At 41.1% G+C, this 18,692-nt stretch overlaps 1 protein-coding gene and 1 non-coding gene across 2 annotated transcripts in view; both read right to left on the minus strand.

Annotated features, from left to right (window-relative positions):
- Positions 1 to 18,692, minus strand: part of EIF4E3 (eukaryotic translation initiation factor 4E family member 3) — a 36,992-nt gene that overhangs the window by 9,769 nt on the left and 8,531 nt on the right. The window contains exons 3-5 of the mRNA XM_037041291.1: positions 12,767 to 12,839; positions 2,630 to 2,724; positions 828 to 888 (exon numbers count right to left, since the gene is read on the minus strand). Coding sequence (XP_036897186.1) covers positions 828 to 888; positions 2,630 to 2,724; positions 12,767 to 12,839 — 229 coding nt within the window. The remainder of the gene's footprint in view (positions 1 to 827; positions 889 to 2,629; positions 2,725 to 12,766; positions 12,840 to 18,692) is intronic.
- LOC118983722 (U6 spliceosomal RNA) lies at positions 17,573 to 17,677 on the minus strand. Its single transcript, XR_005065780.1, has one exon. It is a non-coding gene; the product is annotated as a U6 spliceosomal RNA (small nuclear RNA).

Genomic DNA, 18,692 nt, shown 5'->3' on the forward strand with positions numbered 1-18,692 from the left:
CAAGTCTTGGAGTTATACATTCTAACTAACAGCTTGCATCTTTAACAAATAAATCTGGCCGTATCTGTGGATGTGTGCTTACAGGACAATGACTCCAGCTCAACTGCAGGGGTCTCTGGAAATGGTTCAATTCTTTGAGCTTATCCACATGAAACAAACCATGAAAAGGTGAGAATCGGTAGCATTTGCACTTTCGTCTATTTTCAAAGAAGCCTTTTGGTTTCCAAGGGCTTAAGAACAGATCTGAACATTCATTTTCAGTCAGCATGATCAATTTGAGCATGCCCACCCTGGAAAATTGAGGTGTCTGAGGCCTGGCCATAGCAAATCAGCATCCCACCATGCTATTCCTCTAACCAGATTCTCCTCAACCTCGTGTGAAACTCCAAAAAATGGTGAGATCCAGGCCTCCCCAGCACCCTATTCTCAATGCCACGGTCATTCTCAGAACCACGTTGCCCACACTGGAGGAGGAACATATCTTTGGAAGGAAGAGCCTGCTTGTTGCTTTGTAAAACCAACATCCACATGTTAAATATTGCTTGATGAAGAAATGAGTTCCATAAAGATAATAAGCTTTCTGTAAAAGTTATAGGCATTTAGCTCTTTCACAAAGTAAAACTAATACACTATTTCTATAGAGCATCTTAACATATTTTCAAGGTGACAGTGTAAGACGAAAATCACCCAAGTCAGAACAGCATTTCTCACCCCCAGTTCTGTTCTGACATGGCCAGGCAGGCTGTCTTAAAAGTACAAAGTGCCATCATTTGCGATCAACAACCCCAAGCTGAGTCAATTCCTGAAAAGGATCAGAACAAACCTACCGTGCTGTCCTTGGGAACTTTCATCTTCCATACGCCACCCTTTGCATTACTCTCCTCTTCCCTGGATCAAAGACCAAGGTCTGAAGTTACACTCAAGGATTAAGTGGTTGTACATACATTTACTTTAACAACAGATGACATCAAAAACAAACAAACAAAAAAGCTTTGGCTGGTGTGGCTCAGTGGGTTGAGTGCTGGCTTGCAAACTAGCAGGGTGCTATTTCGATTCCCAATCAGGCCAGGTCCCCACTTGGGGGTGTGCAAGAGGTAACCTATCAGTATTTCTCTCCCTCTCTTTCTCCTTCCCTTCTCCTCTCTCTGAAAATAAATTAATGAAATCTTTAAAAACAAACAAAACACCAGCATTCAAAAAACTCTCGCCCAGTCCTTTTATTGGAAACAAGTGAATTCAGTGACAAGGGCAGGGAAGGTGATGGGACACGAGGTACTCATCCCCAAGAAGGTAGTAATGAGAGGTTCCCTGCATTACCTGGAAACGGACAAATACAAGTGCTTCACCTGTGTAAAGGCCCTGTACATTTCCATATCACAACAATGGCATTTCCTCATCTGACTCTCATATCAACTTTGTCTCTTAGGTCTATTAGGAGACTCAAAATTTGTTGCATTTTCCTGTTTAGTATCTACTTCCTCTTCTGGTAAGAGCATCCTGATTTCCTTTTGGGGAGCCACTTGTCCCTTCCTCTAATGTCAGATCCATTCAGATAAGAGTAATGGCACATCTTAGCTTCAAACACGGGCTTGTGACCCAGGTTTGCCCATCAGATACTGTCTCTTGCTAATGTTTGTGATCTGCCAAAGATGGAAAGGTGACCCATGAGAGCCAGTAAGAGCCAACCCTAGTATTTTCCTGGGGCAAGTGAATGCTAACAGGGATAACCTTTTAGGGTGCAAGACTAAAGGGACTGTGAATTATTTTCCCACCTCAAATGGGAGAGCCTGAAAGTTAAACCAGTGCAGAGTAAAGCAAAGTAAATGTGATGGACAGCATCATGTTTCTAGTAGCATCTGAATACTCGTATCTGTCAGAAATCAGCCCTACTACTAGACTTCTCCGCTACAGGGCCAAAAATCTCACTTTTTTGCTCGATTACATTCCTGTTGTTTGCTACCAAAGGAGCTGGGATACATTTCCATTGTATTCATGAGTCCATGACTTAGAATATTTGGGAGATATGCTATAAGGATTTGTCACTAACTGGGACTCCAGCCCAGGCAAACTGGTTTTCTGTCTACCATCCTCATCACTGAACTGAACTATGAAAGAAGGACACTCCCTCACCAGACCCTAGGCCACGGTCAGGACCACACACTTTTTGAGGTTCATGTGAGAGAGATGTTTTTGGTGACATGATCTTGTTCAACCATACAACAGGCATGGATCCTACATCTGTCCCCTCAACCCCCCTCCAGCCTATAAGCTTTTCCACTCAACTGCTCAGGTTGTTTCTTATAGAACTAATGAAAGGAGCCCAAATTATGCAACCCCCACACAAAGGACTACAACTGTGCTTTCAGAGCACTAGTAGCAACCCATCTGTGGGGCACTGAATAGGGCCCTCGAGGGAGGAGCACCAAGAAACCTTCTCATCATCCTGAGTCCAGTGTGAACAGGGTGGTGGGCAGGGGCTTACTTCATAATTAAGTAAAGCTAAAATTACTTCCTGCATCACCTGGAGAAAAGAGCTTTGGTGTTCCTATTCAGCATGACTTCATGTATTTAATGAGGGTTACAATCATTTCCCTCCCACCCTAACCTCCAGTTAATGTTAGACACTTACCAAAGTGGTCGCCTCTCTCCTCTCATTAAATGATAACTACATCTCAAAGGCAGGCTAGTCACAGGAGGGATATTATTGTACACACTCCAGAATATCTTTAAAAGAAAAACACTTTGTTTAATATACCCAGTATTGATTTTTACTATGCCACCAGATTATAAAATTAATGAATTAGAGAACAAATCAGAATCTCATTAACTCTTATCCGTTCACAATAGATTTTTCTGTGTTCTCATTTTCTGCTAGAAAATTTAATATTAATATTTTAAAACGTTCCTTGAAGCCCTGACAGAGTAGCCCGGTAGGTTAGAATGTGTACTCAATACACCAAGGTTGTGGGTTCATTCGATCCACAGTCAGGGAACATACAAGAAATCAACCAGTGAATGCATAAATAAGTTGAACAACAAATCGATGTTTCTCTCCCTCTCTTTTCCCCTTCAAATCAATTTTAAAATATTTTTAGAAGAATTAAAAAAGAATAAAACAAAATATATAATAATAATAAAATAAAAAATGTTCTGTGCTGAAGTCAAGCCAATTTCCATGGGTCACAATGCTGTGGTTATTAAGGAAACACTGCTATGCCATGTATCAACGTATAAAACTGGGTAAGGATCTGGCTAATCATTTTTCTGACAGATAGACAGCATCTAATAAAGCCCTGTAGTGCTGAATATATGTGCTGAACCATATTTCTTGTAACACAGGCCTGGTTCTGAGCCTAAAAGAAGTCTATGCCCCTTTGGACGAAGTGATGGGGTGTGAAGAAAGAGGCCGAGAAGAGTCCTGAGGTGCCCTGTCCTCCTTTGTTCCCCTAGCAGGAACACTCAACAGCTCTGTTGCCCAGGATACAGGGCCTATGGACTGCCTATTTGTGTTCTCCTCAAACTCGTATAGTGACTTCACATAGAAGGCGGGGCCTTGGGAAGGTAATTAGACTCGGACGGAGCTCCATGAGGGCACTAGTATCCCTGTAAGAATAGGAAGAGAGCAAGCCCCCTCCCCCTCCACCATGTGAAGACACAATGAGGAAATGGCTCTGTCTACAAATCAGGAACAGGGCTCTCACCAGAACCTGACCCATGCTGGCATCTCCATCGTCCTCGGACTTCCAGCCTCTAGAACTGTGAGAAATCAATTTTTGTTGTTTAAGCCACCCAGAACATGGTATTCTGTTACAGCAATGAGAACTAATGAAGACACAGAGTGGCTGGCTGGGAGGCAGAAGCATTGTATAAAAAGATAGAGTAATAGTAATAATAATAATAGTAATAGTGCCAGACTTTGGTCTATTAAGGTTTACATGTTTATATAATTTGTCCTAATAACAACCTCATTAGGAGACACTACTATTATGCTTGTTTTATAGATAGGAAAATCGAAGCACAGAGACTAACCTGTCCAAGCATCACTGTTTGTTATGACCATTAGGATTTATGTAAGAACTGTGTTTATGAAGAACAAAACCTTTCCCAGTTGTTCAGAATAGGATATAGAATCACTCAGCTATGAGTTCCTTGAGAAGCATTACACCACAAATGAGGAATATCCTTCCATGTAGTGAGGTAAGTAGAGGGTGATTGTCTGTTTCGCAGTGGGTTTGAAGGGAGCAGCACAAGCAGTAGAACAACTAGAACTGGTCCCAGAGTGTCATGAGTAAAGTAGCACTGGTGGAAGGACATTTTATCTTACGTAGACTAATGACCCTTGACGGTTGTTTGGTTGTTCGAGTCTGCCTGTGTAAAAGTTAAGCTGAATTAATTGCAAGGGCAGCATAAATAAATGGTAAGAAAACTGAAGGCAGAAAACTACCTGACTATAGATTTATCTAGTAGGGATGCCTTGAATCCCTTGCCTATAGCAACACTAATGTGGGGAATAGCTGAAAACGGATTTGTAGAAACAGTAGCTCCTCAAACAGTATCCACCTTTAGGGAAAGGGATTACCATTTACCACCCTCAAAATACGACTTTTGGAATACTAATTATTTTCTGAAAGACTTGGAAAGGACCAAGGACTCTTCCCCTTTCCTGCCTAAAAGAACTCAGATAGGAAAACCTGCTTCAAAAAGGCAGCCTTAGCATATTCACCTTAGCATACATGAATTAAGTGTGGCAGACATGGAGGATACAACAAGTCTGTTTACTAAACACCCTTCTATTTCCCATCATTTCTGGGACATCCAGCATGAATTTGGTTATCACATTTGCTCTTTCTCATCTACGAGTGAATTGTCTGCTTTCCCTTTGAAGTCCCAAAGCCCTGGCTCTCTCTCCTTAGCCCACAAAGGCATATACAAGGTCTGTCTGCAAAAAGTCCAGTCATTGTTAATATAACGGGAATGGTTTGTGCAATATCAATGTAACCTGGCAGCCAAGTCGAGTGGACTGGAATGCATGTGTATGAACTATGAGGACTTCACTGTACTAGTCAGTGGGGGCAGTAGACGCCATTGAGTGAGCATGTGTACTGTGTGGCCATTGCATTCAAAATGACTGAGTAGAGCAACAAGTCTATGTAAAATTTTGCGTTAAGCTTGAACATTTCTCTGTAGAAACTACTGGGATGATTCAGAAGGCTGCAGCTATAGGCAACTGGCATTTGGCAGCTTCATCATGACAACCTGCTTGCTTATGCATCATGTCTCATGCAGCATTTTTTCATGAAACATTGAATTACCCAGGTGTCTCAGCTCCCCTACAGTCCACATTTGGCGCCCTGTGACTTCCAGCTTTTGCCAAAACTAAAATCACTTTTGAAAGGGAAGCGTCTATGGCCACACCACCCTGAACATGCCTGATCTTGTCTGAAAGGGAAGAGATTTCATACCATCAATGAGATTCAGGAAAACATGACAAGGCAGCTGATGGCAACTAGGAGAACTGTGTGAGGTTCCAAGGTACCTACTTTGAAGGGGACTGAGGCATCATCGTCCTATGTACAAGTTTCTTATATCTTGCATCTTCTTCAATAAATGTCTCTATTTTTCACATTACATGGCTGGATAACTTCTGGATAACCTTGTAATCCTCATCTGCTCACTGGGTCCTTGAGTCTCATAATTTTTGGAACCCCAAAAGAATTTATTATGTGCATACATAATAAATTAGTTCATTTTCTCCTATTAATCTGTCTCATATCAATTTATTAGTCCAGCCCAAAGTTAGAAAGGCAGAAAGAAAATTATTTTTCCACCCTCATAATTTCTACCCTATAAATGGCTTGCTCTTAGTGTAAAGAATGAGATTACTCCAATATTTCAGCTTCTGTCTGTGGTACACACATGAATAGGTAGAAGTAGAATTTGATGTCAGGCATTTTGATTCCAAAATCTGTGTTCTTAACCTCTGGCTCTTTTCTTTATTGATATTACTCTGTGTTTTTGGCACATCTTTCTTCCACCTTGGAAGCCATGGACCAAGTCATGGGATCACAGAATGAAGGAATGTTTAAAGCTTTTTTCCCACCAGTAGATGCCCTTACTAGCATCAAGCATGGTGGTGCCTTAGCTCCAGCCTGGGATCCTCACTACGCCGTGGCAATGACCTATGTAGAATTTATAGACAAGACTATGCTAAACCAGAAATTTCTGCCTCAGGTAAAACCAGAAGGACTTTGGTGCAGGTAAACTTCAACAGGTTTCCCAAAAGGCATCCCACACCAGAGCACCTGCCCTACTCTCCACCAGAATTCTTGAACCCTGACTTTTTACCTACTGTTATAAGCACCTGGAGGGGTGGGGAGGGGAAAGGCTTCTCCTGTTCCAAAGCTAAGAAAACACCCTAAAGATTGTGCTAAAGTTTACAGCTTTACACGCTTCTCTTGAAAACAGAAACAAACATTTATTTTGTTAGTCTTGGCAAATTTGACAGCAGGAAACTACAGCCCAAGAAGATACAACAACAGACTTAACTCTGATTTGATGTACTTATAAAGCACATGGTTACACATTCGTGCATGAAAAGGAATGAAATATCTCATGACATTGAAGAGAGCTCAATTTTAAAAGTATGTGGCATTAAATTGGTCTGTTTTCTTGTTGTGGACCTCATACAACTCATTAGGTTTGTGTGATGTAGGAAGAGCTCAAGGAAGGAACCTAGTACCCCGCTGTTCCTCAGACCCTCTTCCTCCATGTGCAAGTAGAAGGACTGTTTCACAGTAAACTTGGTAATTCACGACTGTTTTCCTCATAACACTTCTTTGTTATTGTTCAAACACCTAAACTTCACTAGAGATACAGAACCTATCATACAGATTTCAAAAGAGATTAGGCTTATAATTAATTCTACTTGGGCTTGTGAACAACAGATTGTAGTAAAGCTAAAACTATGTACAATGCTTATTAATGATGGTCAGGTGCTTTTTCAAAAGCCTAACGGTAACCCCCAAGGGCAAGGAGAAGTATGAGTTGGGTGTCGTTCACTCAGTCAGCAATTGTGGACACTGCAAGGAATCTTTGGGGAATGGAACTGAGTACATGAGGGGGCATCCTTTGCACAGAGTCTACTCCTTGGTGGGTAAGTTCTTAAACATTATTCTGCCACCTTTTCTGTTTAGAAACTAAGGCCAGATGGTTGTCTAATAGAGTCTTAAATCCAATGGAATCTGCCTGGATATAAGTCCAAAGTTTCCAGGATGACCTTGATAGGGCACACAGTCCTTGAATCCCTAGTTTCCCTCTCTGTGTAACAAGACAATACAACAATTTCATTGGATAATTCAAATATTAGGTGGGAAATGAAAGTGTGTGTTAAGCCTAAAGTAAGGAAGCAAGGTGTGATTAAACTCCGTACACAACGATGACCACTTGATAAATCCCTAGTTTATTAATTCAAATTGGAGCAACTATGCCCCACCAGATAGTCTTTTGCCAAGCAGATGATCATTCACTACCAGAAAAACTGGTAAATTTTCTCCTCCAATGTCTGGAAGGTAAAACAAGCAAAAATATCCAGCAAATATACCTAAAAAATAAAACAAAACCCACAAAGTCCAGGATTCCTTTTGAGGGTTGTAGCATATGAGGAAGGAGAGCATTTTGAAATATTAAATGCATATTTTCTTTCATCAGGTTCTAGTTGTCTGGGACTTGCTTCCAACCAACTGAACCAATGGTATTTACAGGAAGAACAGATCAAGGAGGCTCCTGAAGAGCTTAATGGGTGTTTTTAACTCATGGGTCGGGACACAACAGGCTGAAAACAAAGTGCTTCTGATTTGCAAGAGCCGGTTACCAGAGACAGAAATGGGTTTTGCTTTGAATTCCAAAAGGGCTTGACTTAAAGTGACAGCCCAAGTTTTGAGGACTAATGGCCAGGAAGGTAAGATGAAGGATGTCAGGGCCATTTCTCACCATACAGGGAGTCAATAGAGAAACGCAAGGTACAGCTGGGGAGCTGAGTGGGCTTTGAACTTTGGGAGACTAGGACAGAGTCCCACCTCCTGAAAAGTTGGGGGGCAGAGCAGAGCAGTGTGTGTAGCCTGCTACCTGGGCAAAGCCCATAGGTAGATGATTCTTCATTGATGCTAATATTTTTAGGTACACAGGGGCTTAGAAAACTGAAAGAACTAGTTGAATTCAGAGTCCATTTAACAAAGAGTGATACGCTGTGAAGAAGCGACTAGACAAAAATAATAGGGGGTAGGACTCCAAGAGGTTGACCAGGAAATATATGGTCAATAAGGGCTGTTTAGTAAAGTTTGTTGTGTAGACTCAAGTGATGAGAAAGAGGGGCTCCTTTACACAGGGAAATTTAGGTCCTGCTTTTAGGCAGAAACAACTATGTCTACTGTTTCTCAATTGCCTTCAGCTCAAAATAATCCTTTTGATAAGTGGCATATTCTCATTTCCTTCAGAAGAGACTAAATTTTACCTTTGAAGCAACTAAACTATTTCTACTTTGCAAGATTCGATCTCTCCACCCCCCTCCCATGCATAACAGGGCCTGCATGCAGCTGACATGGGAGTCGTGGGTGATCTGACTTCTGTTTCTGCACAACTGGGTCATAACTAAAAATGCTGATCCCGTAACACGTAATGAATAAGCAAATGATAATAAAGAATCTTGTTATTATTAGCCGGCAGTTGCCAGAAATATGAAACAGACCTTGCTTTAAGTCCCTATCTCTCCCTTTTTGGTGTGGAGTTTTTCTTGCTATATGCCCACCACCCCCACTGACCGAGATGATTCCCTTCAGATAAGTCTACTGCAAGATACCACATACCCCGAGCTGCCATTCTGTGTCCAGAGCAATGAGTACTTGGAATCATGCTTCCCACCATTCTCCATTATCAATACTGACCTATAAAACTTCTCCGTCTGAAAGGGGCAGCAGACTCATTTCCCAAGGATCTGGAAAGCTATCTGTCGTCCAAACTTAATGGCCTGTGACAGCACAATCCTACACTTCTGATAAGGGATGATGTCTTGATGTCACAATTACAGAAGGAACATTTTCCTAATTTTAACAGACTATAAATATTTTTAAGATGACCTTCTCTTTATAATAAATGACATGTATGATTCCATTTGCAGGAGAAATATGAAGTCTCTGTTTTATTTAAATATAAATAAAACATCAGTGAGCTTATGGGAGATATTGGGTAGACCATGGTACAGGTGAGATACAATGCAGCAGAACTTGAAGTCACAACAACAGCAGCTGCCGAGGGGCAGATGGTGCACAGGGGTGAGTTTTCAGGGTGCAGTTTTGGGTGTGGCAGCAAAACTGGAGGACACTGGGAGTGAGGGAGCCCTCCCTTGCATATCACATTTGGGCAGGTAGATCTTCATTCCCCCACAGGTAAAATCAGGCTTGTTTAGAAGCTATGTCTTATTCTATAGAGCATCCATTTAGAACATAAAAACACAGGAGAAATGTAGAATATTTGGAAATGTTCACAAGAAAGTAAAAGAAATAAGCACCTCAAAAACAAATGTACATGATTAAAAGGAATTTTCCAAGAAAGGCAGGAAAGTTGGAAATAAATTTAAGTCTAAGCAGACAGAATTATTGTTGGCCCTGATGAGAGTATCCTCAGCAGGGGCCACTAGGTCATCTGGAAGCACCCACCTTCTCAGCTGGGGTGGAACTGAAAGAGAACTGAACTCAATAGAGGCAGGATGACGAAAGAGACACAGCATGACTGGCTGTTTCCACTGCCTGTCTGGGGCCACTTACCTCTTAGCCTCAGCCTCCCCGCTAATGGGCATAATGATTCCCCCACCCTATCAAGACCTCGAAGTACAAAAAGACACGTGGTCTTTATGAAAAGCATGATTCTTACATTTTGCCCAAACATAAATGGGGAAAATACAGACATCAGTAGGATACAGTTTTTTAGTGCTAACAGAAGTTCAAGAATCAACCTATAACCACAGAATAAAAAGACAGTGGGACAAAAACAAGTCTTCAATGACTTTAAGATGGGGACCTAGGCTAGCAGTTAAACACTAAGAACTATTCACAGATATTCACTCAAGGGCCAAAACCCCAAAAGTTACTGGTAAGTTAGATATGTTTTCCTAAGTAGGGGCGTTAGCTGTGCTATAAATACTTCAAATAAATAATCTAGAAATAGTAGCACAGTTTGCTGATATAAAACATGACTCAGAGAGTAAAAAGATATTCCAGTAAAAGTAGGCAAGTGATGGGAAATGAGCTGATTATCATGATGATTGGCTCTACACAATGCCTTCTGCTTCTTGTACCACTTCATTCTCACACCCTTGTGATACAACTGATGTCACAATTACGCCCATCTTAAAGATGTGTAAACAGGTAAGAGAACTTAAGCAACTTGCCCAAGCTTATATGAGCAGATATAGGATACAAACCCAAGCAGTCTGACTGACTACCCTCTACCAGAGCCCACATCCTCACCAAGCAAGTGATGGAGTTGAGGAGTGGAACCCAACAACACTTTAGTAAAAGCTGATGAAATCTGAGGGCTTACTAAGTGGGAAGCACTGCTGAAAACTCCAAGCAACCTCAATCTTCAATCAACCAGAGGGAGTGAGCACTGTTAATACCTCAGTTTCACAATGAGGAAACTGGGGAAACGGAGGCATTAGAGACATGACAGAACTTCCTGTCCACTTTGATCAGTGTTCCATTATCATCTCTGCACCTGAAGGAGCCCCTTTTCCTTATCACTTCCTTGTGAAACTTTAATACCACAGAGAGACTGTATATCTGCTTATGTATTGCATGTATATTTGTGCTGTACGCATAAGAAGAGTAAGATTTTTTGGCTCATCAAGAATCCACTTTTGCCCCCATTAAGAAAGTACAGCCTACAGCTTAATGGATCCTTATATGATCAACCTGTTGTGACTCAAGAACATGGTTCATTTACTAATTTCTCATTCATTCATTCATTCATTCATCTAACTTTGCAATATTTACTGAGTAATAGGAACTAGACAAAATAAGTACTCTGTGTTCTCATCTACATGAGGTTCAAAAAAACTGAAATGAATATATGGTGATGGGAATGTGAATAGCGGTTGCTTCTGGGAGAACTGGCTGAAAAGGGACACAAAGGAACTTTCAATGGAAACTTTTTTATCTTGATCTGAGTGATGGTTACATGTCTGCACACTTTGCCAAAATTTACCAAACTGTGCACGTAATAAATCTTCGTTAACTAAATACAAATTATATCCCAATGTAGTTTTTAAGAAGGCATTTCCTAGTGTGTACCAGCCTGGCTACTTGAAAGTGGTCCCTGAAGCCCCTGCCTAACTTGCTGCAGGTGCCAGAGCTCACCAGTCGCTCCATGTCATCATTCAGCATGGGGGAACATGAATGACTTCTTCATCTGCCTGCACCCAGTTGGGCCAGTCTGCCCTGGAGTTAGAGGCACAGCTCCAACAACCCAATGTCATAACGAGAGGGACAGTCTAATGAGTCCCTCAAAAATCCATGGGATCTAAGAACATTCATGTGAGGACAGGCTTTAAATTCAAGTGCTCTGAGTTTTAAACAATAACTGCTTCACCACAGGAGAGAAGAAAGGGAAAGAAGCTCGTAACTGTCTCTGATTGGTTATCACAGCAGCACTGATGTTTTACTTTCTACATGCTTATGTCATTTTCCCGACTAGATCACAAATGGCCTATGGTTGAGACTGTGTCTCCTCCACTTACTGCCCTTCCTGGAACCACATAACTACAAATACCACGTTTTCTACCAAATATTAGGAAAATTCTGAAAAAAGCTCTCTGTGCTACTTCTGCATGTGAGAGGTTGCCTAAGAGTTGCAATCTAGTGACAATCTAATAGAATTCCTAAGACATTGGAAAATTTAGGGGCACAAACAAAAGGAAAACTATTTAAATATGGCCTTCTAAAAACTTTGGGACTTGGTCAATGCAATTATGAAACAGACTTAAAAGTACTGTCTCTGTAGTGTATTAAACTAGAAAAGGAGGAGAAACTTGATAGAATTTGCTTTTGAATAAAACAGAAATGTGATCCACTAAATAAACCAGTTTTTTAAAGAAATGCTTATCCTAAGAGTTGGAGACAGAAAAAACTAACAGAATTAAGCTTGTATTTGTTGAGAACATATCAGGTATTTGGCTAAGTAAGGTATAAACATTATACTACTCAACCCTCATGACAACAATGAAGTAGGTACTATTGGTATACTAAGTTTACAGAAATTGAAAGGGTTGGAACTTGCCCAGTTGAGGACAGTGGAACTTGAACATGAAGTAGGAAACTTGGTCTTAGACCTTCCACTTCCATGCTAAGCATTCCCCTGCTCCTATGTGATGCTGCAGGTGCTGCCAGTGCCTCTCACAGATGGGAAATAAGAGCTCAGACAGGGAGCTGGTGTTGGAATGGGGGCACAGGTTCATGCCTTCCTAACACAGCCCAGTCTGTTGCTCATGAGGGTCTGTGACAGGTTCAGGTAGTAGATAAGTTTGAGCAGGCCCTGTGGGGGGTGCTCAGCAGGCCTCTGGGAATGTATTAGTCCAGGACAGCTGCACCAAAATGGACTGCAGAGCTGTCCCAGAGCAGAGACCTGGGTGGGGACTTTCAGCACAGTGGCAGTTCTCAGGGTAGAAGATGTCCAGCATATACCATGTTAATTGGGTGTGCCCCTTTTTGGGTCTTACCTGTACTGTTTGTACCGTGTAGATTTTCTTCAGATTTGATGCACACTCAGCTGCAGTGGCTCCAGGGAGGGATCTAAGCAAACATAGCAAAAAGACAAAGAAACAGTAAGACAAATAGTCAACATTCATGAATGATTCCATAGTAGAGTCTGCAGATGTTCATGCAAAACAGGTCTACAATCACAGAACCGGACATTTCTGGAATCTGTTAGAATTTAAAATGTGAAATTCCTACTTTGTGAAGTCAGGGGTTTGCTTCTCCTAAACATTTATTTTGTGGCAAGTTGGTTAAAAAAAAGAAAGAAAGAAAGAAAGAAACAGAAATGTACGTAAGGAAGGTATTAGAAACCTTAAAATCACATTTTAAAATACCACTAAAATAACCCTGTAATAAATAACCAAGCCTTTGCCTAGGACTTTGGATGAGAATCTGTGCTGACTGCACAGGTGACAATGAAAATGCCAGGTTCCTGACTTGGTTATATGTTTGACAAACCTCTTAGCTCCCCAGTGGTTAAACATTCACAAACTCTTGAGAAACAGAGTGACTTTTGCCAACTTTAAGAAAAGATGACTACTAACAATCAACTTTAGTTTTGCTAAATTTGCATGTGTTTTCAAAACACTTGCTTTTAGAAAATACTTTGTCATTTTCCCTGGCTGATTTAATTAGCTCTGTTGAACTTCGGGGTCAGAATACATTAATCTTTACTTTGCCTATGTTCCACTAGATGGCAACATACTACAGGTTTATTCCCCCCAACCTCCCCCCCCCCCCCNCCCCCCCCCCCCCCCCCCCCCCCCCCCCCCCCCCGCACTATGACTAGCTTTACTCAGCACCGGTTCCTACGACATGATCTTATCAATCCTTAGAAGACTCTTAATTATAGACACCTTTTCTTTCTCCCTATACGGAATTAGCAGTTTTTGCTCAAAAATATTGGTGTCCAGCTACATCAAGCTTATGGTGAAAATTCACCACGCAATGCTTGAAAGTGCCTTGTCTGTCTACCAGTAAGAAATAAGAGGCTTGGTGTGAGAAAAGAATGTACTGTCATGGCTGATCCATACGGATCTGGAATCGATAAACCGGATGCTCTTTACCCATTACTGACCTTCAGAGACACAGCCCCCAGGGAACCTCAAGATGTTGAACTTCCTAGATAGTTGTTATGCACACTGGTAAATACACAAGCTCACATAGCTCAGTGGTAGAGGGGATGGCAAAGCAAAGGGCCAGGCCAAGAGGTCTTGGTATTTGGCGGGGAGGAGGAACATGAGGCACAAGTGGCAGGGCTCTACAGATGACATTCCTCAAACTATGGACCAATGAACGTTACCTGGGTGTCAGGCCTGAGTACCATAAATACATTTCTGAAATCAGCTCCTTAGGCTGGTGGTTACTAAGTAAGTAGAATTACGGATTAGTTTGAAGGCAAACAAGGGACCCCTGTTGAGCAAGTCTGATAAATCTACCTGAAGCACTGGGTTTACAACTCATTTCTAGTTGTTTATAAAGAAGCTGGACATTTTTTTTAAAGCAAATCCACAGTAATGACCATGATTGCATTTCGTTGCCAGTCTTGAAGCCTCATATAACTATGCTGAAAAGCATGGTGAAGAGTGAGATACTAATTTAGTACCTTGCTATGACAGTGCCTGCCTGAGCTTCATCCATCAGTTTATCCGGACTGTCTGGACATGGGGGTACTAAAGTTCTGACTTGGATAAACATTGATCTGCCGTTTAATGCAGGCTTTTATGCTATTTTTCAGCTAAAACTATGAAAATATTGGTGGAAAGTTTTTAAAAACCTTAAACTTTTTCTGAAGAGGTAGTCACATAAAAAATCTACTGCTGTTATATGAAAATTTATTGGTATTTATTCTGGTACTGACTTTTCTTCTTTGAAAAGTCTAGCTGACCTCCCAAATGAGCATGTCCAGTACAGATATCCCAACTCATTCAAATCACATAGGATAATATATACAAGGCACCCCCCATAGGGGGTGCTGGAGTCCAAAGGGAGTAAATGCACTTCATATTTTTTCATTTTAAACCTATATATTTCAATTTTTACTAGTTTTTAAAGTTACATTTCAATTTATGATGGTCCAGAACAAGAATAATTTGTATGTTCCCCTCATACGGGATTCTCCTAAAGCAAATCTAATGTGAGAACACAACCATTTCAACCCAGAAGGAAGGTCATTGATGAACTTGTTAAATGTCTCTGGTCTTTTAATCATACTCTGGTGGAAGAGACCACTAAACAAAGTCATTTATGCCCATTCAATTTCACATTTTTATAATCACTTTAAAATTTTTAGTCACAGTTGACACAATTATATTAGTTTCAGGTGTACACCCCAGTGGTTAGACATTACATAACTTACTAAGTGATCACGATAAATCCTGCACCCACCTGACACCATACAGAATTATTAAAATATTATTGACTATGTTCCCTATGCTGTAACCTACATCTCTGGGGATATTCTGTAACAAGCAATTTGTACTTCCTAATGCATTCACTTTTTTTCACCGTCCCCCCAACTCTCCTCCTATCCGGCAACTGCCATAATGTTCTTTATATCTGAGTTGATTTCTGTTCTGCTTGTTTTTTTATTTTGTTTTTAGATTCAATTGTTGATATGTATATCAATATTTTACTGTTCATATGTTTTTCCTCTCCTTCTTTAAGAAAGACTCTTTAACATTTTATATAATACTGATTTTGTGGTGATGAACTCCTTTAGCTTTTTCTTGTCTGGGGAGTTCTGTATCTGTCTTACCTTCCATTCTAAATGATAGCTTTGCTGGGTAAAGTAATCTTGATTGTAAGTCCTTGCTTTTCATTACTTTGAATATCTTTTGCCAATCCCTTCTGGCCTGTTCAGTTCCTGTTGAGAAATCAGTTGACAGTGTTATAGGAGCTCCCTTGTAGGTAACTAACCTCTTTTCTCTTGCTGCTTTTAAGATTCTCTTTTTATCTTTAACTTTTGGCATTTTAATTATGATGTATCTTGGTGTAGGCCTCTTTGGGTTCATCCTGTTTGGGATTCTCTGTGCTTCCTGGACTTGTATGTCTCATTCCTTCACCAGGTTTGGGAAGTTTTCAATCATTATTTCTTCAAATAAGTTTTCAATGCCTTGCTTTCTCTCTTCTTCTTCTGGTATCCCTATGATATGAATGTTGGTATGCTTGAAATTGTTCCAGAGACTCCTTACGCTATCATTTGGGGGGATTCTTTCTTTGTTTTGCTCTTCTAAGTGGGTGCTTTTTGCTTCCTTATATTCCAAATCACTAATCTTAGTCTTGGCTTCATCTACTCTACTGTTGATTCAATGTAAATTATTCTTTCTTTCATTTAATGTATCTGTCATTTCTGACTGGTCCTTTTTTATGCTGTTGAAGTTTTCACTAAGTTCCTTGGACATCCTTATAACCAGTGTTGTGAACTCTGTACCTAGTAAACTGCTTGTCTCCATTCTATTTAGTTCTTTCTCTAGAGTTTTGTTCTGTTCTTTAATCTGGAACAGGTTTGTCTCCTCATTTTGGCAGCCTCCCTGTGTTTGCTTCTATGTATTGGGTAGAACTGCTGTCTCCTGGGCTTGGTAGAGTGGCCTAATGTAGTAGGTGTTCTGTAGGGTCCAGTGGCGTGGTCTCTCTGTTCACCTGAGCTGGGCACTCAAGGTGCACCCCTATGCGGGCTGTGTAATCCTTTCTTTTGTAGTTGAGCCTTGATTGCTGTTGGCATGTCAATGGGAGGGATTTAACCCCAGGCTGATCAGCTACAAGGACTGGCTGCTACCGATGACCACTGACCTCTGACCACCATGAAGGATCAGCTGTGCCCATCCCATAGAGTAGGACATACTTCAGGAACACACTCTGGTGCCTGCTAAGTCTGAGCCTTGGGTGTGTTGCCTGTGGAGATGGTTGGGTGGTGGAGCTTCAACATGGTTAGAAGCTGTCCACTGGGTATGCTAGCTCTGAGGTCTTCTGGGAGATGCGGACCAAGGTTAGCCACCACCTATGTTCTGCCCAGGGCCTCCTAGCATGGGCTACAAAATAATCTGCAGACGGCTGCTACTAGTGCTGGGTTTGGAGGTGTCTGGGAGAGGCCAACCTGTGAATCAAGGCCAGCTCCCAGTAGTGCCCACTTACTGAGTTCCTATCTATACCACAGTTTTTGCTGAATCCCATTTTTAATACTAGATTATGTCCATATAACTTTCTTAGAATAGTTCTTTTTTCAATGGAACAAGATACAGAAGGCCCTCACTAAAACCAACAGGATCATGTCAGCAACAGCTCTAGTCTGGTTAATATCTTACAATGCTGATGTATTGCTGTTTGAAAGGAAATGCCAGGTTCTATGGAAACTGATCTTTCCAATTTCTTACTGGAAGAAGTTGGAGTCTGTGATCTGAAAGGCTACTTCCAGGTGTTGCAGTTTCATGAATATCCAGATGTCAAAGTAACAAAACGAAGTTGTCAGAACTTCTCATGGTAGCAAATATTTGGATTGGCCAGTGCAAGGCACGGCACTATTCTGTGAGCCAAACCTAATTCTCACAGTCACTGAAAAATGCCAATAGACTAACCCTCATGTCTCGACCTTGAACATCTTCAATAAGCAAAACCAGGCCATATACAGAAAATCAATTTTAAAATAAGCAAACAAGCTGAGATTTTTATTAAATAGTCTGCCTTATAAACAGGCCACTGTGTGCTGGACTTGCTGATTCAACATTGATCCAGAAACTGTACCATCTACTGTTCCTGTTTCTTTCTTTAAAAAAAAAAAGGAACGCTTCATGAATTTGTGTCACCCTTGCGCAGGGGCCATGCTAATTCTCTCTGTATCGTTCCAATTTTAGCATATGTGCTGCCAAAGGGAGCACTGTTTCTGTTTCTTAAAGCAGCAGTGCAGGCTGTTAATGGCAAAACGGCAGCCTTGGTGGCAACAGCTCACACCTTCTCTTCCCTGTTATGCTAACAGATAGCTGTAGCACCTAGAAGATAAATGTCAATAGTGAATTCCTTTGAAAGAAACATTTTTATTGGTACGACATGTAGAGTATCTTTTATTTATTTAATTTTTATCTGTTTTATTGTTGTTCAAGCACAGCTGTCTCCATTTCTCCCCATCACTCCCCTCCACACCAGCCACCCCCACCTCCCATCCTTGATCCTATCCCCCTTTTGCTTTGTCCATGTTCCTTGATGACCCTTCCCTTTCCCCCCCCGTTATCCCTCCCCGCCCCCCCACCATCTGGTTACTGTCAGTTTTCTCTTTATTTCAATGTTTCCGGTTATATTTTGCTTGCTTGCTTGTTTCGTTGATTAGGTTCCACTTATAGGTGAGATCTTATGGTATTTGTCCTTCACTGCCTAGCTTATTTCATTTAGCATAACGTTCTCCAGATCCAGCCATGCTGTGGAGAAGGGTAGGAGCTCCTTTTTTCTGCTGCATAGTATTCCATTCTGTAAATGTGCCATAGTTTTTTGATCCACTCATTTACTGATGGGCATTTAGGTTACTTCCAGCACTTGGCTATTATAAATTGAGCTGCTGTGAACATTGGGGTGCATAAAATGGAGTACAAATAGCTTCTTCAACAAATGGTGTTGGGAGAGCTGGACAGCTACATGCAAAAAAAAATGAAACTAGACCACCAACTTACACCATACAAAAAAGTAAACTCAAGATGGACAAAACTGAAACATAAGTTGCAACACCATGAAAGTCCTAGAGGAGAAGACAAGCAGGAAAATCTCAGATATTCCATGCAGCAACATTTTCACCAATATGTCCCCTAGAGCAAGGGACATAAAGGGAAGAATAAACAAATGGGACTTCACCAAAATAAAAAGCTTCTGCACAGGTAAAGACAACATCAACAAAATGAAAAGGGA

Source organism: Sturnira hondurensis, unplaced genomic scaffold, assembly GCF_014824575.4.
Source record: "Sturnira hondurensis isolate 20B ecotype Veracruz unplaced genomic scaffold, ASM1482457v3 Scaffold0002840, whole genome shotgun sequence".
Lineage (NCBI taxonomy): Eukaryota > Metazoa > Chordata > Mammalia > Chiroptera > Phyllostomidae > Sturnira > Sturnira hondurensis.